Raw genomic sequence first — 22,908 nt, 5'->3', positions numbered from 1 at the left:
TGGACATTAAAGAGAGGGAAATGTCTATTTGAGCCTTGGTATCCAAATTCAAAGGCTTAATAGTTCCTTACTATTTAGGGGCTAATTGGTAACAATGGTTTAATTATTTTCATTTGTTCCTTTTGTTTGGTTTTTAATTGGTCAGAAAGGTCAATTGAATCCTTTTATGAAAACTAGTTCTTTAAATAGTTGCTAACTATTTAGGGCTATTTTTGTACATTTCAAATTATTTCTTTTATAATTTCCTGGTCAAATGCAAATAGTTGTGGACTATTTATGGACTCCTTTGATCACATGGGTTATTTTTGAATTATTGATTGAAATTAAAATATTGTTGTGTCATGTCCGTTAGAACTGGTTGCTCTGTCATGTAAGTTAGTCAACACCACCTAATGGTCTTATTAGTCAGTGAAATGAAGTTCCTATCCCTTTCTTTCCGTCGAATAGGTAGCTAGAACTCGCTTCTCCTTTCTAATTATCCTTCCTGTAAAATCTTCATTTTTCTACCAATTCCTCAAACAACTAATTATTTTTCTTTTTTATTGCAGTCCAGAAAATCCTCGACATGCACGTGAAGTTTTCTTTTGCCCAAAAATTCAGCTCAGCTAAATTTCTTTTCCCCCAAAATCTATCATCCTGCAAAATCTTCAGTTTTCTACCAATCCTCCAACAACTAATTGTACTTTCTTTCGATTGCCACCGAAAAAATCCTCCACATGCATCTGAAGTTTTCTTTTGTCCTGGAAATCAGCTCACTGAAATTTCTTTTCCCCCAAAATCTGCTTACTTTAGGGATTTAGGGATGACTGTTGTACCGAATTATCATCTATGGTACAACTTCCAAAACCTACTATTGCCAGTCTTATATATACTTTTGTTTCCGAGTTTTGCCAGCATTCAGCCGAGCAAAGAAAACATAGGTACGCTTCTATATTCTCTCTTCCTATTTTGAACTGCAATTTTTTTTAATGTTCCTACCTTCTGTTTATATTGTTTTCCGTTAATTAAAGACTGTTATGTGTTTGATGTTATGCATAAAAGAATATAATTATGATGATAATTCTTCGGATTAACTTATCTTTACTTTTTCTTCTGTTTTTTAATTTCAAGGGTTGCCCGACTTTTAAGAGGTGCCCTACTGTGAAGGCTGAAACTGGGTGAAAGAGTCCAAATATCTGCGAATCCCCAAGAATGTAGTGGATGGAATACAAGCAGCATAACGCAACAGATGCATTAGCAAGGTTAGCTGTGTATTTCCTAGCAAAATGGGAGTTGATAAACATTGACCTGTTGGCTCTAGAAGTGAAGTGTGATTATTTAAAATTTAAAACATATGTGTAGATGATCAACATTTGACCAACCATATCGATATGTAGCGTCGTGTACTCGGTTATCAAAGAAGAAAGTTTTGAACTATAGTAGCCGTTTGTGTTCCACCACTGTTTTATTGCTATAGGAGTGTTTGAAAATTTTCCATCTACCTGAGTTAAACGCAACAAAAGAAGTGCTGGGAGCATTTGCAGTTTTTGTATTTGCCGAGAACTTGCTATCTTTTCATCTCATTTGCGGAAGAAAACTTAAGCCAAAGATGACATCTTACCGTCGCAAGTGCATTCATTTTACCACCGTTGTATTCATTTTTGAGTTCGGTTGGTGCTATTTTCTGCTACTTAAAAATAAATGTCGATCCACCTTGATGAGAGGTTGTATTGGTGACAACTGAGAGGTGCGAGAGAGAGCTCACTACTGTGTGTATGGCTTTGCATGGTAAAATGTGGGTGCGGGTGGGCGGGGCGCAACAACGTCCCAGTGGTAAAGTAGTGCCACTTGAGGGTCCGTCTGTTTGCTTGTAAAATAATTTCCCCAAGAAAATCTTTTCGCTGAAAATCATTTTCTTGAAAATTCGCTTTCTAATATAATTATCAGTTAGTATCTCTCTATTACTACTATAGACAATCCATGTTAAACACCACAATCAATTTGAGAGTCAAAAAATGGTAAAAAAAAAACTTTTTAAAGCATTCATAGAAGATTCTATGCACAATTGAATAAGATGATGTAACCAACAATACCGTTGATTTAGATTCACTGAAATCTTTTGCAGAAGTTTGGTTTCCATTGGATAGGGTAAAACTTTTTTTCTAGAAAAAAATTTTTTGGACACTTTTTCAACCAAACATCAGAAAAAAATGAAAACATTTTTTTGAAAAAATTTTCCATCGATACAAATAGACCCTAAGCAAGCATGTTTTGATAGAAAATTATTTAAAATAATTTTTTTAAAAATCATTATTTTTTTAATATGATGTATGTTAAATAAAAAAATAATTTTGAACTCGTGTCCTAGGATGGAGAAAAATAATTTTTAATATCATTATCTCTAATATTATTTACCTCTTGAACCTTAGCAAATTATTCTCATTGTTACAAATTTAGTTGATCATATCAGTGGGTGGGCCGCTACGTAGCACGGTCAGAACCATACTAGTATGTATATATCTACCTTGTATATAAGAAAAAAGGAAGGTTTAGTGTTTTTTTTTTCCTTTTGCCATGTGGCTTTTTAATTATTTGACAAGTATCCCAAGCCTTTTCTTTCTTTTGCCACTAAACTGTTTCTCTCAAGTTGCTGTTGAAGCTTTTTCTTGCTTTCTCTCTACTGAATGGCTATTCTTTTTTTTGCCACGTGGCTCTTAATTATTTGGCAAGTGTTCGAAACCTTTTCTTTCTTTTGCCATTGAACCATTTCTCTCAAGTTGTCGTTGAAGATTTTTCTTCCTCTCTCTACCGAATGGCTATTTTGAGCAAAATCCAAGTTCAAGCACCTATTGTACCAAACCCAATTCCAATTCCTTTCTCAGCAAATCCAATTGAACCGTTTCTTTCTCAAGTTGTCGCTGAAGCTTTTTCTTCCTTTCTCTCTACCGAATGGCTATTTTGAGCAAAAATTCAATTCCAAGCACCTATTCTACCAAACCCAGTTCCAATTACTTTCTAACCAAATCCAATTCCAAGTGCCTATTCTACCAAACCCAGTTCGAAACGTCTATTCTGACCAAAAAGTTTAAATTTTTACATGATTTGGGAGATGGATTTTTTATGAAGATTTGTGACCAGTAGGTCAACTGCTACTCCCGCAGACACTTCATTTCATGTTGTAGGGATTGCTGGTCACTCACATGGTGTTTGTACTTCAAAGGAGGAAAATTGCGTGTAGGTGAACTACTCTTGCTTACACTTGCTGTGTTTTCCTTTTCCTCTGATATCAAATTAACTATTTTTATATTGATTTCATGTTGCAAGAATTGTTGGGCACTCATGTGATAATTGTACTTCAAAGGAGGTAAATTCGAAACTTTTTGTTAAATTAGGTATGGCATTCTATTCTCATCAGCTTTGCCATTCAATTTTCCGCTCAAATCATGCTTTCTATTCAATTCTCATCAACCGTACGATAATGATGAGAAATATCTTTTTAGATATGATTTTTCCCTTACAGTTATGATGAGAAATAGGTTTCCTGTTCATTTAGGCTGCAGTTTTTCCAGTGAATTATGAAATCAAAAATGTGTAATAGAGGTATTTAATCAGTGCATTCCGTTGGCTCCTGTGCCTTATGAACTGCAAGAAGAAGCATTCTGGTCTTTACACCTTCTTCTTTGGAGTCTCTTTGGTGAGAAAAAAATCTTTCCCTTTTTTTTGTCAAATTTTTCACGTATGAATAATAGACAGATTAACAAATTTTAATATACACATATGCTACAATTGATAGGTTCCTTTTACTGCGGTTCATATCATCAGTTAAGGAATCCTTAAATTTGAAGGTCAGTTTGTTGTCTTTCTTGAATCTATGAGCAGCTTTTCTTTGTTTCTGTGACTATATTTTCATAACTAAAATTTCACATTTTCCTTTTCTTTTTAGTAGTTTTTCTTCAGTTTCTGCTTCATCTATTTTAAGTTTACTAGTGCTCTTTGTTTTGTGTGATCCTTTGTGAAACAAATGATTTTTTATTTGAGCAACGGATTGTGTTAATATTGACAGTCATACTGTTTTTGTAAATAAAGCACAATAAATAAAGGAGAAAATTGGTAAAACCTTGAAACTTGATGTAAACATTCTTGATCATCCACTCCAAATTCCAGTAGTTGATGACATTTTTAAGAGTCCAGTGATCTCGTCCAAATGTTGCTCACCCATACATTTGAAATTTTGCTGCTGCAGCCTTTTGGTAATCTTCTTTTATGTCTTATTGCAACCTATTCAGTTACTTATTCACCTAAAAAAACAAGTAAAAAGTGAAGATACCAATTCAGCTCCCAATATATTATGAGTGGCATACCTACAAAAAGGAGAGATCCATTTGCTGATGTGATTCTAGCCAACTGGTTTGTATATAATCAATATACTATCAAACAGTCAAATTGCTATATACACTAGAAAAAAAATTGTAGTAATGGACATCAATAACAGATTTTGTGAGCCAAAGTCATTAGCACAATATATTTTGTGAGACAAACTTTTACTTGTGCTGATTTTGGGGCTGTGGCTGCTATGCTCAAGTTATTATTACATGACAAGTTCCTTTTTAACTAATTTCAACCTCCTGCTACTGGTGTTTTTCTCTTTAATCACAATGGACAATTTGGTAACACATAAAAATAAGAAATTATATAGAACCTAAGATAGTTTTTCTTAGAATGAATTATAGTTATAATATCTCAGATGAGATATGTGACCTGTTGTTATTCTAAATGAGAAATAGGAATGATTAACTATTTTTCAGAGAACTTTAAGGTCAATGCAGAAAGGCTGTTATTGGCAAAACTTGTTTAGTCATCTAAGTGACTATTGATTAGGCAACTTAGTGTGTGCCTTGTTTGTTGTTTCATTTAGTCTAGACTTGTCTAGGGTATGAAAAGTTTTTAGAGAAAATACCATCTTTTTCTAACATTTATTGTACCTTCTCAATTTTAAACCATTGATCAACCTAGAGATCATTGATAGATTTGATGCTTCTTTTAAGCCTTTTTCACAAGTAATCGTGATCATTTATTTGGTTTAAGAAGGATAAGGAAAAAAATAATTGGTGTTTTACTCTTGTTGTTTCACTTTCCCCACATGGTATGACTTATTGTTTTGCTATCTTTTTTTTTTTTTTCATCTTTCACCCGGTAAAAAATAATAAATTATCCTTTCTCACTTGCTTATTTATATTGATTTATTAATATATTTTTTAAAAATTTGAACTTTTCCCCCTTTATCTACATTGAATTTTATTCTTCTTTTTTTTTTAATTGCAAAACTAAAGTTTTCTTTTAAATTGAAGTTGCCTCTGTTGTAGGCTATTTGTTCGTTGTTCTTGCAAGTCTACATACGTTGCTACGTGGTTTGTCTAAAAAACTCAAGATCAAATTTAAGCTTTATGCTTTTGATTTGCACTTTTTTTTGATGTATTTAGATTTTTGAAACTGTTATGTTACTGATTAAATTAGAGGCCGCATGTTTTCTGTTCGAGAGTTTTAGCTTTTATTAACATTAATAACTATCATGATACATAAAATATGGTCTTCTCCCTAAAGTCTGATGGTAAGTTTCGTTTATTGTATGTGCTTGAATTCTTGGTTATTATCTTGGTATCTATACATGATATGTTTGGCTCGGGTTAAAACTGATTGTGTATGCACTTTTAGTTGCTATTGTGTTAGTTAATCATTAGTCAGACCTCTGTGCTATGCTATGGAATGCAAAAAAGAAAGACAAGCCAACACTCAAATTCAATAGATGGTCTATTTGATGAAGTTAGTAGTAGTCAACTGTTATTAAAACAGACAAATAGCTCATATATATATATATATCGGCATATTGTATAGACCTATTCATATATATTAGCAGAGGAGCTAAGTAAGAATTTTTAACTTCTCAAGAATTTTTTTAAGGCAAGAAGGAAGGCAAGTATAATATTGTCAAGACATACACTACTGAGGAATCAGCTCACATTCCAATGGCGATCACAACTGCAGAAACGAATGAAAAAATTCCAGACCTTCATGCTACTGTGCTGCAATCTGCTAACAAAAATGAATTTTTCAGTCCATCAATCAAAAAACTGCTTGATAACATCGCTGAAACTTCTGCTACTGCAAACAAAGTGCCACCTCCAGTGACCACAGCAAAGAGAGCCTTGGTTTTTTGAACTGTACCTCCTGAAATTGGATCAAATTCTGCTGAAGCTATTACACCTGCCTTACTGCCCACCAATGCACTCTCAGCTTTCGCTCCAATTAATCTTGCGCCTGGAAGTCCCTTGAAGAAGCAACGTGATGCCGAGGCAAACAGTTGAAGGCTCCAGTCAACGCGGTGACGGGGTCTTCGCTATGGAACCGTTATCAAAGCCTCCCAGTGTTTTCTGGGAAAGACAAATCTCACCCCGGCGAGCATTGGTGTTCGGACTGGTCGCTCAAGGTCAACGACCGATGCAGCCATCCTCGGGTTGCACAAGATCTGGTGATGCAGTCCACCTTGCCGAAGGACTTGGAGTTCACAAGAAAGCTGACTCCGGCCGAGATGCTCCAAAGCGTCATGGTGACCACGGCCTCCAACACAGCCTTTGTGGCCGAGATGGCACATCGGTACTGTGAGTTGCTTGAGGAGCAGGACACTGGCAAACTGCAAGATCAGATTGCCAAGTTGAAGAAAAAGCTGGTTGTGTCTGAGTCCGAGAAATCGGAGTTTCAGAGACGGCTTCAAGAGGCCGAGGCTAAGGGGGAGGAGGCCGAGGCCACTATCAACAGTCTGAGGTCGTCTCTGGAGGAAGAGCAGAAAAGGTCGGAGGAGGCGAAGAAGACCCATGAGCAGGCTCTCGAGAGTGCGAGGACCTCGGCTGTAAAGGGTTTCCGGAGGTCCGAGACCTTCATCGGGGACCTCGGCCAGCTGACAACGCCGACATTCATGCTAGGCTTCACATCGGCCATAGACGAGGCCGCAGCTCATCTACCCTCTGATTCTTTGGAGTCCTTAAGGAACAGTGCCAACTATAACGAGAACTCCAAGGAGCTGTGCGATCGGATGGCCGAGGGCATCCAAACTGGAAGGAACTTGGCCGAAGTCCAGGACGAGTTCAACAAATGGTTAGCTGAACTCGATGAGGTGTTCGAGAAGGAAGGAGGAGAGGACACTGGGGGTGACGTCGGCGAGGAGGCTGCCGAAGAGCAAGGAGGAGGTGGAGAAGACACTCACCCCGGCGGGGAGAAGCCGCGGAGGCAACTGGCCAAGAGGGAGCCGCGACGGAGGCTTAGCTGGCCAAGAGGGAGCCGAGACGGAGGCTTAACTTATAGGGCTTTATTTGTAAATCCGAGGTGGGAGGTGGTTAGCAATACTCCTGACCTCGGTCTTTTGTACTTCTTGTAATGCCTTCTCTTATTTGAATGAAAGATCTATTTCTTCTCACTTCGGCTCCTTTAGTTTCTTGTTTCGTCCCCTATTTGTCCCCCTTATTTTTTAATAACAGATGTATGCATCTTGGTATTGAAAAATAACAAAATAGCTGAAGTGATAACTTAGTAAAATTTTCAAGCATAATACAGCTGGAGGTTCTCGGCGTGCCAAGTTCTCGGCACTAGAGAGCCATCTCGGTAGCTCAATTTGCAATACCCACTTAGACTAGATTCCACAACTCGGTAAGGGCCTTCCCATTTCAGGCCCAATTTTCTTTGCGGTTCAGCTCGGCTGACCGAGTTTTTTCTAAGCACCAAGTCTCCTGGCAGGAATCGCCGATGCTTGACGCGGGCATTGTAGTAGTGGGCAAGGGTGTTCTTGTAGGAAGCTATCCGAGCTGAGGCGAGATCTCTTTTCTCGTCGATGAGGTCGAGATCTAACTGCCTCTCTTCTCCGTTCATCTCGACTACATAGGCTGTTAGCCGAGGACTAGGTGAGAGGAGCCCAGCAGGGATAACAGCCTCGGCTCCATAGGTCAAGGAGAAGGGGGTCTCTTGCGTGGATGACCTCGGCGTGATCCGATATGACCACAGAACACTGGGGAGTTCCTCCACCCAAGATGACCCAACTCGGTGTAATCGGGTCTTGAGACCATGCAAGAGAGTTCGGTTAAAATTTTCTGCCTGACCATTGGCCTGAGGGTGACCTACCGAAGTGAAGTGTTGCTTGATGCCGAGGTTCTCGCACCAAGTCTTAAATGGGTTCTCGGCAAACTGTCTCCCATTGTCCGAGATGATGATCTGAGGTATGCCGAAGCGGCAGATAATGCATTTCCAAAAGAATTTTTGAATGGCCAGCCCTGAGATGGTCCACAGAGGCTCGGCCTCGACCCACTTAGTGAAGTAGTCCACAGCGGTCACCAGAAAGGTATAACCCCCGACCGCTTTAGGGAAAAGACCGATGATGTCTGTCCCCCATTGCTCGAACGACCAGGGTGAGGTGATTGGAACCATGAAGTTCGAGGGTTGGTGAAGCTCAGGGGCGTGGACTTGGCAGGATGGGCAGCTGAGAACAAGATTTTGAGCATCCTGTCGAACGGAAGGCCAGAAGTACCCAAGAAATAAGGTCTTCCTGGCTAACATCCTGTGGCCGACGTGGGCCCCACACAGGCCTTCGTGTATCTCATGGAGGACCTGGCGTCCTGCCTCGGGTGTAACGCACCTCAGCCATGGGCCAAGGTATGAGCGTTTATACAATTCTCCATCTCGGAGCGCGAACCGAGCAGATTTGAGTTGTATCCTTCTCGCCTCGACTAGGTCCTCGGGGAGGACTCCCTGCCCTAAGAAAAGGATGAACGGGCTCATCCATGTTTCTCCCGTGTTCACAGGGCAGGCCACCTCTTCCATGTATCCCGGCTCGCTCAACACTTCCACCAAAACGGTCTTGTTGAGGTCAGAAAATGAGGTGGAAGCCAACCGGGATAAGGCGTCGGCCCGCCTATTCTGGGAGCGGGGGATTCTTTGGATTTCGAAAGATTCGAAGTATGCGATGAGTTGGTGGACTTTGGATAGATACCGTTGCATGGTTTCATCCTTAGCCTCATACTCACCAAGGACTTGGCAGACTACGAGTTGGGAGTCGCTGCGGACGTGGATCCGCTGTGCACCAAGCCTGCGGACTAGCTGGAGTCCCGCGATCAAGGCCTCATATTCGGCTTCATTGTTGGTGGCTGGAAAGTCAAAGCGGAGGGCATACGAGCACACTTCTCCCTGGGGGCCCTCCAGGAGCAGTCCCACCCCACTGTCATCTCCATTAGAGGATCCGTCCACAGACAACGTCCACAAGTGTGAGGTGAACACTTCGGCAATGGCGGAGGTAGATTCTTGACCTTCGTGAAGGTGAGCTCGGCCAAGAAGTCGGCTAAGGCTTGAGCTTTTATGGCGGTGCGCGGCTCATACGACATGTCGTACTCCCCCAACTCAACGGCCCACTTAGTGAGGCGCCCGGAGGTCTCGGGCCGCACCAGTATCTGTCGGAGAGGCTGGTCGGTCCTGACGGAGATGGGATGAGCTAGGAAATAGGGTTTAAGCCGCCGGGTGGCGTGCACTAGTCCTAGCACAAGTTTCTCCACTTGAGTGTATCGAGTCTCCGGCCCACGGAGGGCTCGGCTGACATAGTAGACTGGCACTTGAGTGCGCTCATCCCGGATGAGCACGGCGCTGACAGCCTCGTCCGCTGCGGAGAGGTAGAGGTACAGTTTCTCCTCGGGCCGAGGTGAAGCGAGGGTGGGTAGGTGGTGCAGGTACTGCTTCAGCTTGTCGAAGGCAGCCTGGCACTCCTCAGTCCAGGCAAACTGATCAGCCTTCTTTAGCACCTTAAAGAAGGGCAAGGCTTTCTCAGCAGACTGGGATGGGAAACGGTTCAGTGCAGCCAGGCGTCCGTTCAGTCGCTGGACTTCTCGGAGGTTCCGAGGTGAGGACATATCCTGAATGGCCTTGATTTTGTCGGGGTTAGCTTCGATTCCCTGGTGGGAAACCAGATACCCCAAAAATTTTCCTGAGGTAACACCAAAGACACACTTCTTGGGATTTAACTTCATCCTTGAGTCCCGCAGAACGCCGAAGACCTCCTTGACATCTGATAAGAAGGCCGAAGTGGTTAAACTTTTGACGAGAATGTCGTCCACATAGGCTTCCACATTTCGACCGATCTGATCTTTGAAGAGGCGGTTGATCAACCTTTGATAGGTCTCCCCGGCGTTTTTTAAGCCGAAGGGCATGGTAGTATAGCAGTATACACCTTGGTCGGTGTAGAACGCTGTCTTCTATTGGTCCTCCTCACTCATTCCTATTTGGTGGTAGCCTTTAAAGGCATCTAGGAAGCAGAGGATCCCATGTCCCATTGCCGAGTCGACGAGGGCGTCTATCCTCGGCAGGGGGTAGCAATCTTTGGGGCAGGCCTTGTTAAGGTCGGTGAAGTCGACGCACATCCTTCATCCACCGGTATCCTTTTTGACCATAACAGGGTTGGACAGCCAGGTGGGGTACTGGACCTCATGGATCATCTTGGCAGGCAAGAGCTTATCCACCTCGTCAGATACGGCCTTGCTGCGTTCGGGGCCCGAAGTGCCTACGCTTCTGCTTCACAGGTCGGGCCTGTGGGTTAACGTTGAGTTGGTGAATCATGAGCTCGGGTGGCACTCCGACCACTTCATCTGCGGACCACGCGAAGACGTCTCGGTGGTCCTTGATCAGGGAGATCATTTCTTCTTTCAGGGGTGAGGGGAGTCCGGCCCCTACTTGGACCACTTGGTCAGGTTTCGCTTCATCCAAGACCACTTGTTCCACCTCATCCCCGGGCTCAAGCCTGTTGGGCTCTCCTGCTTTTTGAGGGTCGATGCAGTCTATGGAGAGGACCGCTGGCCTCTTTTCTTCTGACCTCGGCAAGGGCCGGGGTGTGACTGTTGCTTGAATGGTGGCGAGGTAGCATTCCCGGGCGGCGCCCACGTCGCTGCTCACCTCGGCCACCCCCGCAAGTGTCGGGAATTTAAAGCTCAGGTGGTAGGTGGAGTATACGGCTCTCAAGGCGTTGAGCGTGGGCCGGCCTATCAGCATGTTGTAGGGGGAGTCTGCTTTGACCACCGCAAAACTGACAGGCACAGTTCGGCAGCGTGGATGACGCCCGATAGTTACCATCAGGGTCACCATGCCCTCCGGGTGGACGACGTGTCCCCCGAAACCAACAAGGGGAGTTCTTACAGGAGTAAGTTGCTCCATGGCTAGTTTCAAACTTTCGAAAGTTCGGTAGTACAAGACGTCTACCGAGCTCCCGGGGTCAACGTAAACCTTTTTGACTATGTAGTTGTTGGTGAGAGCTTCAATCACGAGTGCTTCATGATTGCTGGAGGCTGCAGGGACGGGGTCGTTGGGACCATAGGTGATGACCTCGGACAACCGAGAGCTCGGCTCGGCCACCTCCATCCCGGCCTGGCGGTAGGTCCGCTTCCGGGAGTTCTGGCTGTCTCCTCCCGTTGGTCCTCCCGCGATTGTGTTGATCACCCAGGCAATGTTGGGGCCATAGCCCGGTGATCCGTCGCGTGGATGCTGCTTGTCCTCCCTTCGGTCCTCGGGATCTCGGCAATGCATGTTCGTGTCCCGCCTGTCTTCTCGGCGGGGGCCCCGGTTCTCCCGGTGGGAGACGCTTCGGTTGAAGCCTCCATCCTTGCGGACGAATTGTTTCAGGTACCCTTACCGGATCAAATTCTCGATCTCTCGCTTCAGATCATTACAGTCTTCAGTCTCGTGCCCAACATCCCGGTGGTAGGCACAATAGAGGTTTGAGTTTCTCTTATCTCTCCTCCCCGAAATTTCAGGAGAGTTTCGGCCGAGGTGATTCTGCCTCATCACAGCCAGGACATGGGTCCGGCTGGAATTGAGGGGCGTGAGCTCGGCGTCCGAGGTGGACGACCTGTCTTTTACGATTCGATCGAAGACACTCCGGCGGTCTCGGAACTGAGTTGACGAGCCACTAGGGCCTTGTTCGACTCGGCCGGCGTCTTTTTTCCTTCGGGAGTCCTGCCCGGTACGAGTGGCTTGAGCCTCTCGCTTCATACGGTTTAGGTCTTCACTTCGGATTCCCTGGTCTACTCGATCCCAGAGTTCCCGAAGTGTGCGGGGGTAATCCCGGTGTATCTCAGTATTGAAGATTCCCGCGATCAGCCCATTGGTGAAGGCAGCTATGGTTACCTGCTCATTCTGATCAGGTATCTGCACGTTCTCCTCATTGAACCTCTGCACATAGGAGCGCAGTGACTCGCCAGGGGCTTGCTGCAGGTTCAAGAGGTAAGCTGAAGTCTTCTTTCGTATCAAATGCAGCGACGCTACCATCTCGACCATTTGTTGTGTCGCACATTACCCTATGAATATGTAGTGTCGCACACTCGACACTGCCATCAAATGCAGCGATACTACCTATGAATAATTTCCTCTCCAAACCATAAATATCATGTAGTATGGTTGAAAAGTTCGATTGTCTCAGCCTCAACAAAGCTTCGTTCCACCTGTCGCCAATGTAGTAGCACTCAAGCGCACAAGCTTGAATGCAATTGCTACAAAAGCGGACTAAACTCGATTGAGAATTAGCACTAGACTTTTGAAGACAGCAACAAAACGTGCTGACTGGGATTCTTTTAACTTTTGTAAATGAGATTAAACTAATCCTTGAAATAACCCTAAGTTAGAATGCAACTGCTGAATATCTATGAGCATAGACGCATAGTAGCATGCTTTCCATACTTGAGATGCTTGAAGACACTTGCCATCAAGAGTCGCTTCATTATCTTCTGGTACGATACCGCGACATCTCGACCCCTATCGATACGATACCGTGACGAAATGATACCGAGATACTTAACTCGCCGAAAAATCGGTCGAGACGTCACCGCGACGGATTGACTCGGCCGAGTCACTCCGAGTTATCCCGAGTCAAGACGAGAAATCGGTCGAGTTACACCGTGGCGGATTGACTTGACCATTTCTTTTGCTATTTTTTATTATTTTTGTTTAGCATACTTTTTTTTATATTATTAACAATTTTTAGAATATTAAATACTTTAAAAATTGCGTCTCACCGAGACCGCGATCGATATGCTGAAACCGATGTGGAGTGTTCCTGGCCGCGACCGTGACAGCAACCGCGACTTTGAACTATGAGTCAATTCCGCAACAAGAATATCAAATGAGCCCCTTGGTCATTCTGCTTCTTCTAACTTGCAACCAAACGGTTTGTAACTTCAGCAACAAATACTGCTAGATGATGTCAGCTCGTGTGCCCTCTCTGTCGGGGATAGATTTAGGGAGTCGATGATTTTATCAATATTTACGAGTTGTGCTCTCGGGCCAGTGCTCCCAGACTTGTGTTTTTGTTGCTCCCTTGGGAATTGCAGCCGGGAGAATCTGAGGGACGCGCTTGAGCGGAGCTTAGAACGGGAGGCGGATCTTAAGGACGCCCCTAAGCTTGAAAATGCCGCATTCTTGATGGCGACACAACAATATATCCACCAGCAGGACAAGTTACAGAAGAAAGATTTTTGGCATACTACAGGCAATGCACGACGATGACAAAAGACTGGCATTGCTACGTAGCAGTAGCAGTTTTGACTTTTGATTGGTCAAAGTATTAAAACAACTAACTCTCCATCAAAGCCGCCCCACAAAATTTCTGGTTTTCCAGATCTCTGTTGACTTGGTTTTCCGTACTCATTTTGGTGATTTTATGGCCGCTGACTTTGGGCATCTTAGTCTCTTCCGGTCTAATCTGGATCTGTGTCGTCCATTTTTTTTTTACTTCCCAAGTTACTAATGAGTAGTTAGTTGACTAGTTCCACTTAGCCCAATCCTTCGGGGTTGCTGACGATTTTAATGGCTTTTTGCTTTCTCTTTTGGAGATATGACAAATTTTAAACGTGTTTTGTTGTCTAAATTCATGCAATGGCACATGCTTTCAAGTTAATGTGCAGGATAACAAGTACGATATCGGCAAAGTGAACCCGAGGTCTTCTTCCAGTGTCTAATTGCAATTTGCAATTCTCTCTCCCCCTCTCCCCCTGCCAGGTTAAGATGTTCATCAATATAATTGAGGTCATGAAATAATTACTGCATTAGCCACATAGTCTAATTGTTAGAAAAAATTCTACCATTCCTTTCCATGTTTTCAGGGAAATATTTATTTCTTTTACTTTTGAATGTTTATTTCAATGTGGTGAAAACTGCCACTGCTACACAGTAAACTTTGCTAGGGCAAAGCAGCTTGCTGAACTGGCTTTGGATATTTCAACTTTTTTGATTGGTCAAACTCTATAATTTTTTTTTTTTAGTAATATCATGAGATTTCATTTATCTCAACCCTATATTGACAATACATAATGTGTAGAGCGGTGGCTATGTTGCAAAATTCCTTTTCAGGGTTTTAATCAGTTTTCAAATTCCTTATTTATATTCCTTTTCAGGGATATGTAGTATACTCTTTAGAACTCGGTGAACTTAAAAAAGTATTGGCATGAGAGTTTTGATGTTTTTGGTTGTTTATCTCAAGGATTTTTTTCCCCCCCTCAAATACGACCGGCAGTTTTTTCTTACAAGCTTTAGAATCATTTGCATAAATATTGATGAATTAATCATGCTTGTGCCATAGACGAGATTTCACTACTAATTAAGGAATTACTTTGAATTCTTACGTGTTCCATTATCGTTGAAAATCGTAAACAAACTATCCTCTGCAACCAATAAACCAGAATTGCCACATCTTAAGCTAAAGCATAAACCAATGCCCAAGTGGCAGCAGGAGCATATGCAGAGTTCAACAGCTTTAAATGTCACGAATGATATGAAAAAAAATGGATATCAATCCCGTTCACAACTTATCAGCTAACAGATATGGTAGCTCATTCTTCAGTTCCATTATGGTTCAAAATCGTTCTTCATATGAAACTTGGAACCATGAACCCAGCAGACTATCCACTGCAACCAAAAAACCAGATGCGATAGCAGAACAGAGGCGAAAGCAAATTCAATAGCTTCAAATGTCATGAAGATATGGAAAAAAAGATTACAACGCCAACACCCAACCAACCACCACTCCCAAACTCCCCCGCCCCCAGGGCAAAAAAAAAAGAAGCCCAGGATATATGGGTCAACAAATAATTTAAGTCAAAATGCTGTATTGCTGTTATTACTCCAGCTCACAAGAGTGTTATTTCTAAGAATTACCAACTAGCAATTCCATAAACCATTGCCAAAATTCCTACAGGGTGTATTGAACAGAAAACTGTCAACTCTTTGCATTCCCACAAAATCTATTGTGACCATACCCTCTAGATATGAATAATTTCTGCTAATATTACTAGCATAAAGTACTAAAACCACGAAGTGGTATGTCAAAGACACTCAACTAGTCAACTTTCATGGGAAATTTTGTACCAACACATCACCTCTTCTTGCCCTTTTTTCTCCCTTTAACTTCTTTCTCCAAGCTCCTCAGCCTCTGGCTGATGATTGATGATGAGGGTACACGTTGTTGACTAGCAGGTTTTGATGCTTCGGCACGTGATGATGGTGTTTGGCTTTGTTGAACTGCATCAGCAGGAGCTGACAGCGTTTGCTTATGTTGTGCTGCAGCTTGTGCTGCTGCATATTTCTTTACTGCCTCAAAGAATGAGAAGGCAGGTTTTTGCTCACCTGGAGAAGGTGGTGTAACAGGTATTATAGGAATACCTAAGGCCTTCTTCACCGCAGGATTCTTGATTACTGAAAAGGCAAGAGCAACCAATAGACAAGTAAAGGAAATATTACAAAGTTACAATAGACAAGGAGATACTGAAAAGTCTAAACTTTGAGAAATGGAATATTTGCAGCATTCTACAAAATGAATGCCTAGCCTTGCACAAATAATATAGATTAAATTTCCTTTAGCTGCCATGTGGTTAAGGGCTCTAACCCATGCTCCAATTGTCACTAATATTTCCCCCTTTAACAACATACTTAAGGTTAAACGGCACCACTTTGATCCTCAAAACTTTAAAAGTCTGTCTATACGACAATTTTGGCATGAGTTCATGATCTATTAGTCTGTCGGCAGCAGATTTATATTTCAGATTCTGCAGAATGCAGTATTTCTGTATGTCTCTATACCTCTATGCATTTATGAGCTTAAGTTAAGGTGAGCCTGGGTTTCATTTTCCAGATAAGGCAGAAGACAACGAGACTGCAGCAACAAAATGTTATTTACCCTTAGTAAATAAACTCACCAAGTCCATACATGAGAGAAAAAATATTTGAGGTAATCCAGTAACAGAATATTCCCTGCAGAAATGCACAACAAACAATGTTATTTGCCATAGGATAAGAAAATAAAACAGTGCAGAAAAATAATGTGCAACAGAGAAGAAACAGCATACAGAAAAGGTGCTAATTGATATTCAAAAATACAACCAATAACACCATCTAAATATTAAAGTAATATATATGGTTCTCAACTGACCTCAGACCCTAGCCCCCATAATACATCCTACGAAGCTGTAATAAGCAACCTCCCTTCCCGCCCCAAAAGAGGGAGGGCAAAAAAAAGGTTGGAAGCTGAAATTTTAAGGACTGTGTAACTCTTGCTTAAATATTTAGACAACAAACAAAATATTCAGAATCAGGCTAAAACAATCTAGTACCAAATTTCTCCATCTAATCCTCATAAAAAACTTTTACATTTCACTAATCCACTTTAAACTTCTTAAATCACCGCTTTGAAAGGGACAACTGGTAAAGAACTCTTGCTTATATAACTACAAAAATAAAATAAAATAAAAAAAGAAAGCCAAAGAAAAAGAAACAAAAGGAAAAAATTCCATCCGCTGGTGAACAAAGGCAGTTCATTCAAACCGCAGCACATACAAATTAAAATGCACATAACTAGAAGTAGAAGGGGATTTAAGGGCACTTGAAGGGAACATGCATCAAACATCGAAATGATATCCATTGCAGTTGCTTAAGGAATAGGTGTGAGATTTAAGCTCATCGAATAGAATCCAACAAACAGGAAACCCTTTATCCCAGACCAAATCAGGGGGTTTTACTAGTCTTACATTCATCCTGACAACTCACAACCCCCATTCTTTCTATGTCTTCCCATCTTCCATTTTGTTCCTTCAGTCCTCCCCCTCCCCAACCTCCTTGTCTGCTAACAACCCTCCTGCATCCTCTGCCCCAGGCTCCCTCTCCGATGCCCTGTTGTTCTCACTCCTTTCCATTGCCTTGCTATCATCTTTGCCCATTTTACCTCATCTCCCAGATGTCACTCTCCATCCTCTCTGGCTGCCAACAACAGCTCTACCCTGTCGTCCCCAACTACAAGCTCCCAATGCTTCCTCCGCTCTTCCTTTAAGGCCCAATCAAGCAATTTGCAGCAAAGAATGGTAAATTTTGTCAACAAACAGGTTAAATGTTAGGTTTTCACTTGTCAAAACTTCCTGCTGTAGATTATCATATTGGTTGTGGCGGTCACAAATGGTTATCAGGAATTGATAAGTAGTGCCAGTAAATGATAGTGGGGAAGAAAAAAGGGAAAAGAAGGTTTGTTTTTATTTAGAGAGAGAGAATTAATCCTATAAGCCATTTCTAAGCATGTGTAACAAACATTAGTCATCATTATATTACCAGTGACCCATGCCTTATTATGGTAGTTTATGTGATTAGCATTACAATTCCAATTTCTGAACAAGAACCAAGCAACCCGTTTAACATAAGAAAACATAAGGGGGTCACACCCTTAATACACATTTTCCTAACAATAACATCAGAGGGAAAAAGAAAATAAGCATATGAATTACTAACATGGACCACATGTACCTTGGCAAACCCTGCAGTGAATGGAATTGTCAGAGCTGCAAAGCCCCTTGAAACATTTTTTATGGTGCCAGCAGCAGGATTCCCTTCCATCCCTTCTTGCATATTGCACTGAGGAAGTATGAAAATCGTCCATACGACTTTGGTAATTTAGTTAAACTTGTTCAAAGCATATTAGGAAGAACATAATCCAATTTTCTGAATAGATGACAGTGACCGGAACGAATGCCAATTAAGACGCCAATGACATGAAACGTAAACAAATGGTCCCTCTTTAACTTCTCCAAGCATACACAAGATTATGTTTAAGGTTGTTATCGAGTTCTTTGCTAAGAAGCTTCAGAAAGTTTGAAATATGGCAGATCTTTTAAATGAAATTTAGCAGAAAAAGGTAATAGTGATAATATAGCTCACCTCCACTGTAATCCAGAACGTCAATGCTGTTAAAACAGGAAAAATGTACATGCTATCTGGAGTGGTCAAATCAACAAACCAGAATGCTCCACCCTCCTTAAAAGATGGAACCTTTTCCACCATGTTTGTAATCTGCATGTGCATTGGTAGAACATAATGGTCAAAGAAAGAGCACGATCATACTATGGAATGTCAAGTTTGGAGTAGAAAGGAATATATCTTACAGCAAGAAAGAAGCTGATAAAAATGGGCCCTTGAAATAGAAGTCCCTTCATAGGCGTAAATGGTGTAACACCATATCTGTAACACCCAAACATTGTTTGTGTAAACAAAAGGACTCTATACCAAAAAGTAAATCATTTGCTTTATAAAACATAAGCATGATAAAATATGAGGGATCAGAAATTCCGACAAAATTGATGCAGAATTAAATCATCTTTGCACCAGAAATAGAAACTAAATGAGCTAGGGAAGAGACATATTTGCCGATGAAAAAAGACTGACTGGCACATTAAGATTTAATAAGAACAGACAAGGGAGTCAAGTTATGCTTCAAAGATCTTGTCAAACCTTATGCTATTATTGTTCGATACATATTGGCCATCATTCATAAATAGAATCAAATTTTCATCTTTTGGAAGTCAAGTTGAAGATTAAAAATGCAGATAAAAAATTAGAAAAACAGGTTTAGGTTCTTTTTTCTTTCTTGTCTTTGACTTCTGAAACAGCAGTTTCATATGACAGGAAACAGGAAATTCAAACACTAGGAACTAAATTGCAGATGAGATGACTTCAACAAGGAAAGGAAACTTACTCATTAAATAATTGCTTCATTCGCTGCTGACCTTCAGACACGGCAGTAGGACTCATACCCTGAAAAAATTAACAAGTATTAAATCGCCTTTGAGGCAACAAGGTTCTGTACTACCTCTATTCAAGTAATCTGAATTCAAGTACAACCACATGCAAAGGAAATATATGGGGTTCTATGGCCCAATCTCATCTACGACACAGATCAAGTGAAGCAAGGAAATAAAACTATGGGGGTTCAAAGTACTTTGACACAGCCATAGGTTCAAGACTAAGTGCCTGTTTGATAACATAAAAAGTGCTGAAACTGAATTCATTCAAACATTCAGATGTTGTGGGTGTTTGATAAATAAAACCTGCTGAACTTATTAAGTGGTGCTGAATTTGTATGTATTTTTTTCAGCACAAGAATCGTAGCTGAATGCTTAATTTGATAAGAATCAAGAGATTTACTTCAACTACTTTATCTTATCTACCAAATATATCCCTGTTTGTTAATTACATTCAAAATCCTTATCTAATTAAACAATTTCATATTGCCTATTCAAAATCCTTATCTAATTAAACAAAACAACCTAATATTTTCTATTCAAAATTTTTTTTAACAATAGTGTTTTTTTGCAGTAATTTTCATCCACAAATATTTATATTTTGATATATATATATATTATTTGTACAGATAAATATTATTTATGTGATGCAGCTTATCCACACACACGTGGCTTTATGACACCATATCGAAATATTAGTTATTGGTTGTCTGATTTTCGAAATGCTTCTCGTCCAAGATCAAAAGAAGAACGCTTTAACCAAGCACATGCAAGATTGAGAAATGTAATTGAACGTGCTTTTGGAGTATTACAAGCTCGTTTTCTCATTCTCAAAACGATGAAACCATACCCTTTTCCCACCAAAAGAAACATTGTCATTGTATGCATTGCTCTTCACAATCATTGTCATTTTCATACCTAACAATTTTAAGTTAATTAAATCATAGGTTCTATTTCCTTTTTGGATTAAAAGATAGAAGGTCAAAATTGTACAATTTAGCTTATTAAACATTAAGTTATGAATATTTATCAAACAATATAAATAGATTCAGCATTAAGATTCAGACATTCATATATCTCTTTTCAGTGCTTAAAATTCAGCAAATTAATTATTTCAGTATTCAGAATTCAGAATTCAAATTCAATGTTATCAAACGGAGCCTAAGAATATAGATACTCCAGCAACTCAAGAGTTAGTATTTGAGCTGAGTATAGCAGATTAGAAAAAAAGTTCAATCACTTTACCCGACTTTCCATCTCTTCCTTAATCTCCTCCAGACGTGGCCTTAGAAGCTGCAGGAGAAAAGCAGATCACTAAGAGGGAGCTAATCTCAACAAAGAGGCAAACAACGTCAACATTAAGAAATCATGCTACAAAGGATTAAAAAAATTTACTCAAAACTACTTAACTTGTTTTATGCATAGATGAGCACAACAGATGGTTGATATAGCAGTTTTGGAAGTTTAAAAAATCATCAGTACTAGACACAAAATTGAGGAGCACATAATAATGCAGAGAAAGCGTGATGCAGAAGCTTCTAGGAAACAGACTGAAAGATATTCTGGTTCATGGTTCACAAATCCAAAAGCGGTTGATAGGTGATCAAGTGACTTGCAGGAATATTCTTCAGAACTAGCATTTACACTTTTAGACAAACTGAGGTTTCTGTTAATTTTAGAAAGTTTTGCTTCATTGATGCAAAGCCCTAGCTCGTTCAAATCCAATTCTAAACAGTTGACTGTTTCACTTAAGAAGTGATCTTGAACCACCCATCTACAGAAGATTCAAGAACAGGTTTCAAGAAAATGGCAAGGCGAATTGAATGCACGCATACACTAGTTATTGGTACGTCTAAGATGTTTCTCATTTACAATCATAAAAATACATCAAAATGGATTCAAGTGTCTTTAGTCAACTTTGTATTTAAGAAGGTCAAATTGGGTGAAACAAGGGACAACAAAATACCAGGTCTGCTATATTGGACACCCCTTTAATCTGAACACAGTAGATTTTAAACTGCACATTTCAAATTCAATTTGTGTCGATCTATTCTTTGCATCAGATAATGATATCCTAATCTCCAAAGTCATATCCAAAGTTGCGCCAGATATCACATTTATAGAAGATATGCCAGAACACCCAAAAGCATTTCAGAAAACATAATGGTTAGCAAATAAATACCAAGACAAAAAGGCCCAACAACTTACAGTAAACTTTGAAGTTGCTTTCAGCTGATTAATCATAAGTGGAACTGTAACCCATCGAATCAATATAGTTGTCACAACAATTGATGCCCACCTGAAAATTTTCAGCAAGCATCACCAAGTCAAATAACTTCATACACAATAAAATTTTAGGCAATCACCTCTCGTAGCAATGGCAGCAAAACTCAAGAAATACACTGAAGGATCAGAATTTACAATATTATGCATCCCAAACAATCTGCATTTGTCAATCCTAATTAACTACTGTGATTAAGATTCTCAGTTTTCATTTAAAAAAGAAAAAAAAACACAAAACCCAAAAAGTGTAAAGAAATAACTAATGTCAAAGATCTTACACTTCATAGAACCAAATTAAGAGAAATATAACATCTTTAAAAAATTTTCAAAATATAGACAAAAGCTAGCCACATTTCTTACGAGTAAGAGCAGGAAAGGTTCAGTCTTTGCCAGACAAGAAAATGGTTAACTTATGAACATAAGCAATCAAATGCTGCAGAGCAGCTAGAAGGAACAACGAGTCAGCAGAACTCATCTCAAGAATTTAGATCATAAAGCATTTTCAGCAATCGAACCACAAAATCTACTTTGCACAAAGGCGAGAATATTTTAGTCTTTACCAATTAAATCCAGTAAACGTATGAACGTAATCAATCAAATACTGCAAAGCAGCTACAGGAAGAAATGAATCCGCGGCGGCAACAGCCACCTCATTCACCACCGGAGCCGCCTGCGTCACCACAGCCTCAACAGTATGATCAGTCAACACATCCGCCACATCAGTAATATAATCAATCTTCTCAGCCGCCGCTTCCCCAATGCTAGTCGACATATTTCTACTGAAATTCAACCCATAATTCATCGCACCCATAAACTGGCCACCCGACGAAAATGAATATCTCCGGTCTTGAAGCAGACCCTTTGGGTTGGAGCCATTAAAGTTGGCGAATTGGGTTATGGAAAATCTTCTCGTGAGGAAAGATGGAGATTTTGGGATTTCAGAAATTGGTGCAGAGTTGGGTTTGGTATCATCGTCGTCGTTTTGGCGGTGATTGATGTGGGAAAGTGAAGGAGCGTAGCGTTGCTCTCGGTAAAGATTCTTGGCTCGAGCTGTAATACTGCGTCTAAACGCCATTCTATTTCCCCTCCTTTGGATTGCAAAGAAAAAATAAAATCTTTCTACGATTTGAAAAGTGAACGATTGAAATGCATAGAAGAGAAGATTTCAGATTCCTGCGAATTTGGAATGCAAGAAAAAACTGAATTATCAACTCACAGCGTCAGAAGTGAAAATGAAACTAGTACTTTCGAGCAATGGTACAGATGCTGAAACCTGCGAAAGGGTTTTGGGTTTTTGGGGTTTGGGAAGGATGGAGGACGATTTTTTCCTTTTCTTTTTTTTGTGACAAGAAAAGTCGTCAGTTTCAGTGAGCTGATTGGAGCGGGATGTCGCACGGGGCGGGACGCTAAATGAACAAGTTAGTAAGAAAGCGCAGCAGTAACATGAAAGATGTCCCACGATTTTGTTTAGTACAGAAGCAACCCAATCTTATTTTATCTTATTTTATTATTTTGGGTGTAACAT

At 40.8% G+C, this 22,908-nt stretch overlaps 1 protein-coding gene and 2 long non-coding RNA genes across 5 annotated transcripts; 2 read left to right on the top strand and 1 right to left on the bottom strand.

Annotated features, from left to right (window-relative positions):
* The first annotated feature begins 420 nt into the window (after positions 1-420).
* Positions 421-1,608, top strand: LOC140013167 (uncharacterized). The gene is made up of 2 exons (XR_011820231.1): positions 421-920; positions 1,111-1,608. It is a non-coding gene; the product is annotated as an uncharacterized lncRNA (long non-coding RNA).
* A 1,010-nt stretch (positions 1,609-2,618) lies between these two features.
* Positions 2,619-6,175, top strand: LOC140013165 (uncharacterized). Of its 3 annotated transcripts, none has more exons than XR_011820228.1 (3): positions 2,619-3,213; positions 3,304-3,673; positions 3,773-6,175. It is a non-coding gene; the product is annotated as an uncharacterized lncRNA (long non-coding RNA). The 3 variants fall into 3 exon arrangements; XR_011820229.1 differs by having other exon boundaries at positions 2,619-3,673; positions 3,773-3,824; positions 5,938-6,175; XR_011820227.1 differs by having other exon boundaries at positions 2,619-3,673.
* An 8,960-nt stretch (positions 6,176-15,135) lies between these two features.
* LOC140013713 (mitochondrial inner membrane protein OXA1-like) lies at positions 15,136-22,798 on the bottom strand. Its single transcript, XM_072063663.1, has 9 exons — positions 21,944-22,798; positions 21,309-21,399; positions 20,346-20,393; positions 19,055-19,113; positions 18,465-18,540; positions 18,241-18,372; positions 17,830-17,937; positions 16,239-16,293; positions 15,136-15,738 (listed from the first exon to the last, which is right to left on the bottom strand). Exons 1-9 carry the CDS (start codon positions 22,456-22,458, stop codon positions 15,419-15,421), a joined length of 1,404 nt encoding a protein of 467 aa, XP_071919764.1. The 5' UTR covers positions 22,459-22,798; the 3' UTR covers positions 15,136-15,418.
* Positions 22,799-22,908: the final 110 nt, after the last annotated feature.

This window comes from Coffea arabica, chromosome 8c (genome assembly GCF_036785885.1).
Source record: "Coffea arabica cultivar ET-39 chromosome 8c, Coffea Arabica ET-39 HiFi, whole genome shotgun sequence".
Taxonomy (NCBI): domain Eukaryota; kingdom Viridiplantae; phylum Streptophyta; class Magnoliopsida; order Gentianales; family Rubiaceae; genus Coffea; species Coffea arabica.
This window is presented reverse-complemented; position numbering and strand designations above follow the sequence as displayed.

Excerpts from the sequence above, each read along its gene's own strand:
- LOC140013713 (XM_072063663.1), bottom strand. The coding sequence starts at position 22,458 with ATGGCGTTTAGACGCAGTATTACAGCTCGAGCCAAGAATCTTTACCGA. Across the intron at positions 21,400-21,943 it reads ACGTTTACTGGATTTAATTG|GTGGGCATCAATTGTTGTGA; the intron begins GTAAAGACTAAA and ends GAAAATTTTCAG. Across the intron at positions 18,541-19,054 it reads ATGAAGCAATTATTTAATGA|ATATGGTGTTACACCATTTA; the intron begins GTAAGTTTCCTT and ends TGGGTGTTACAG.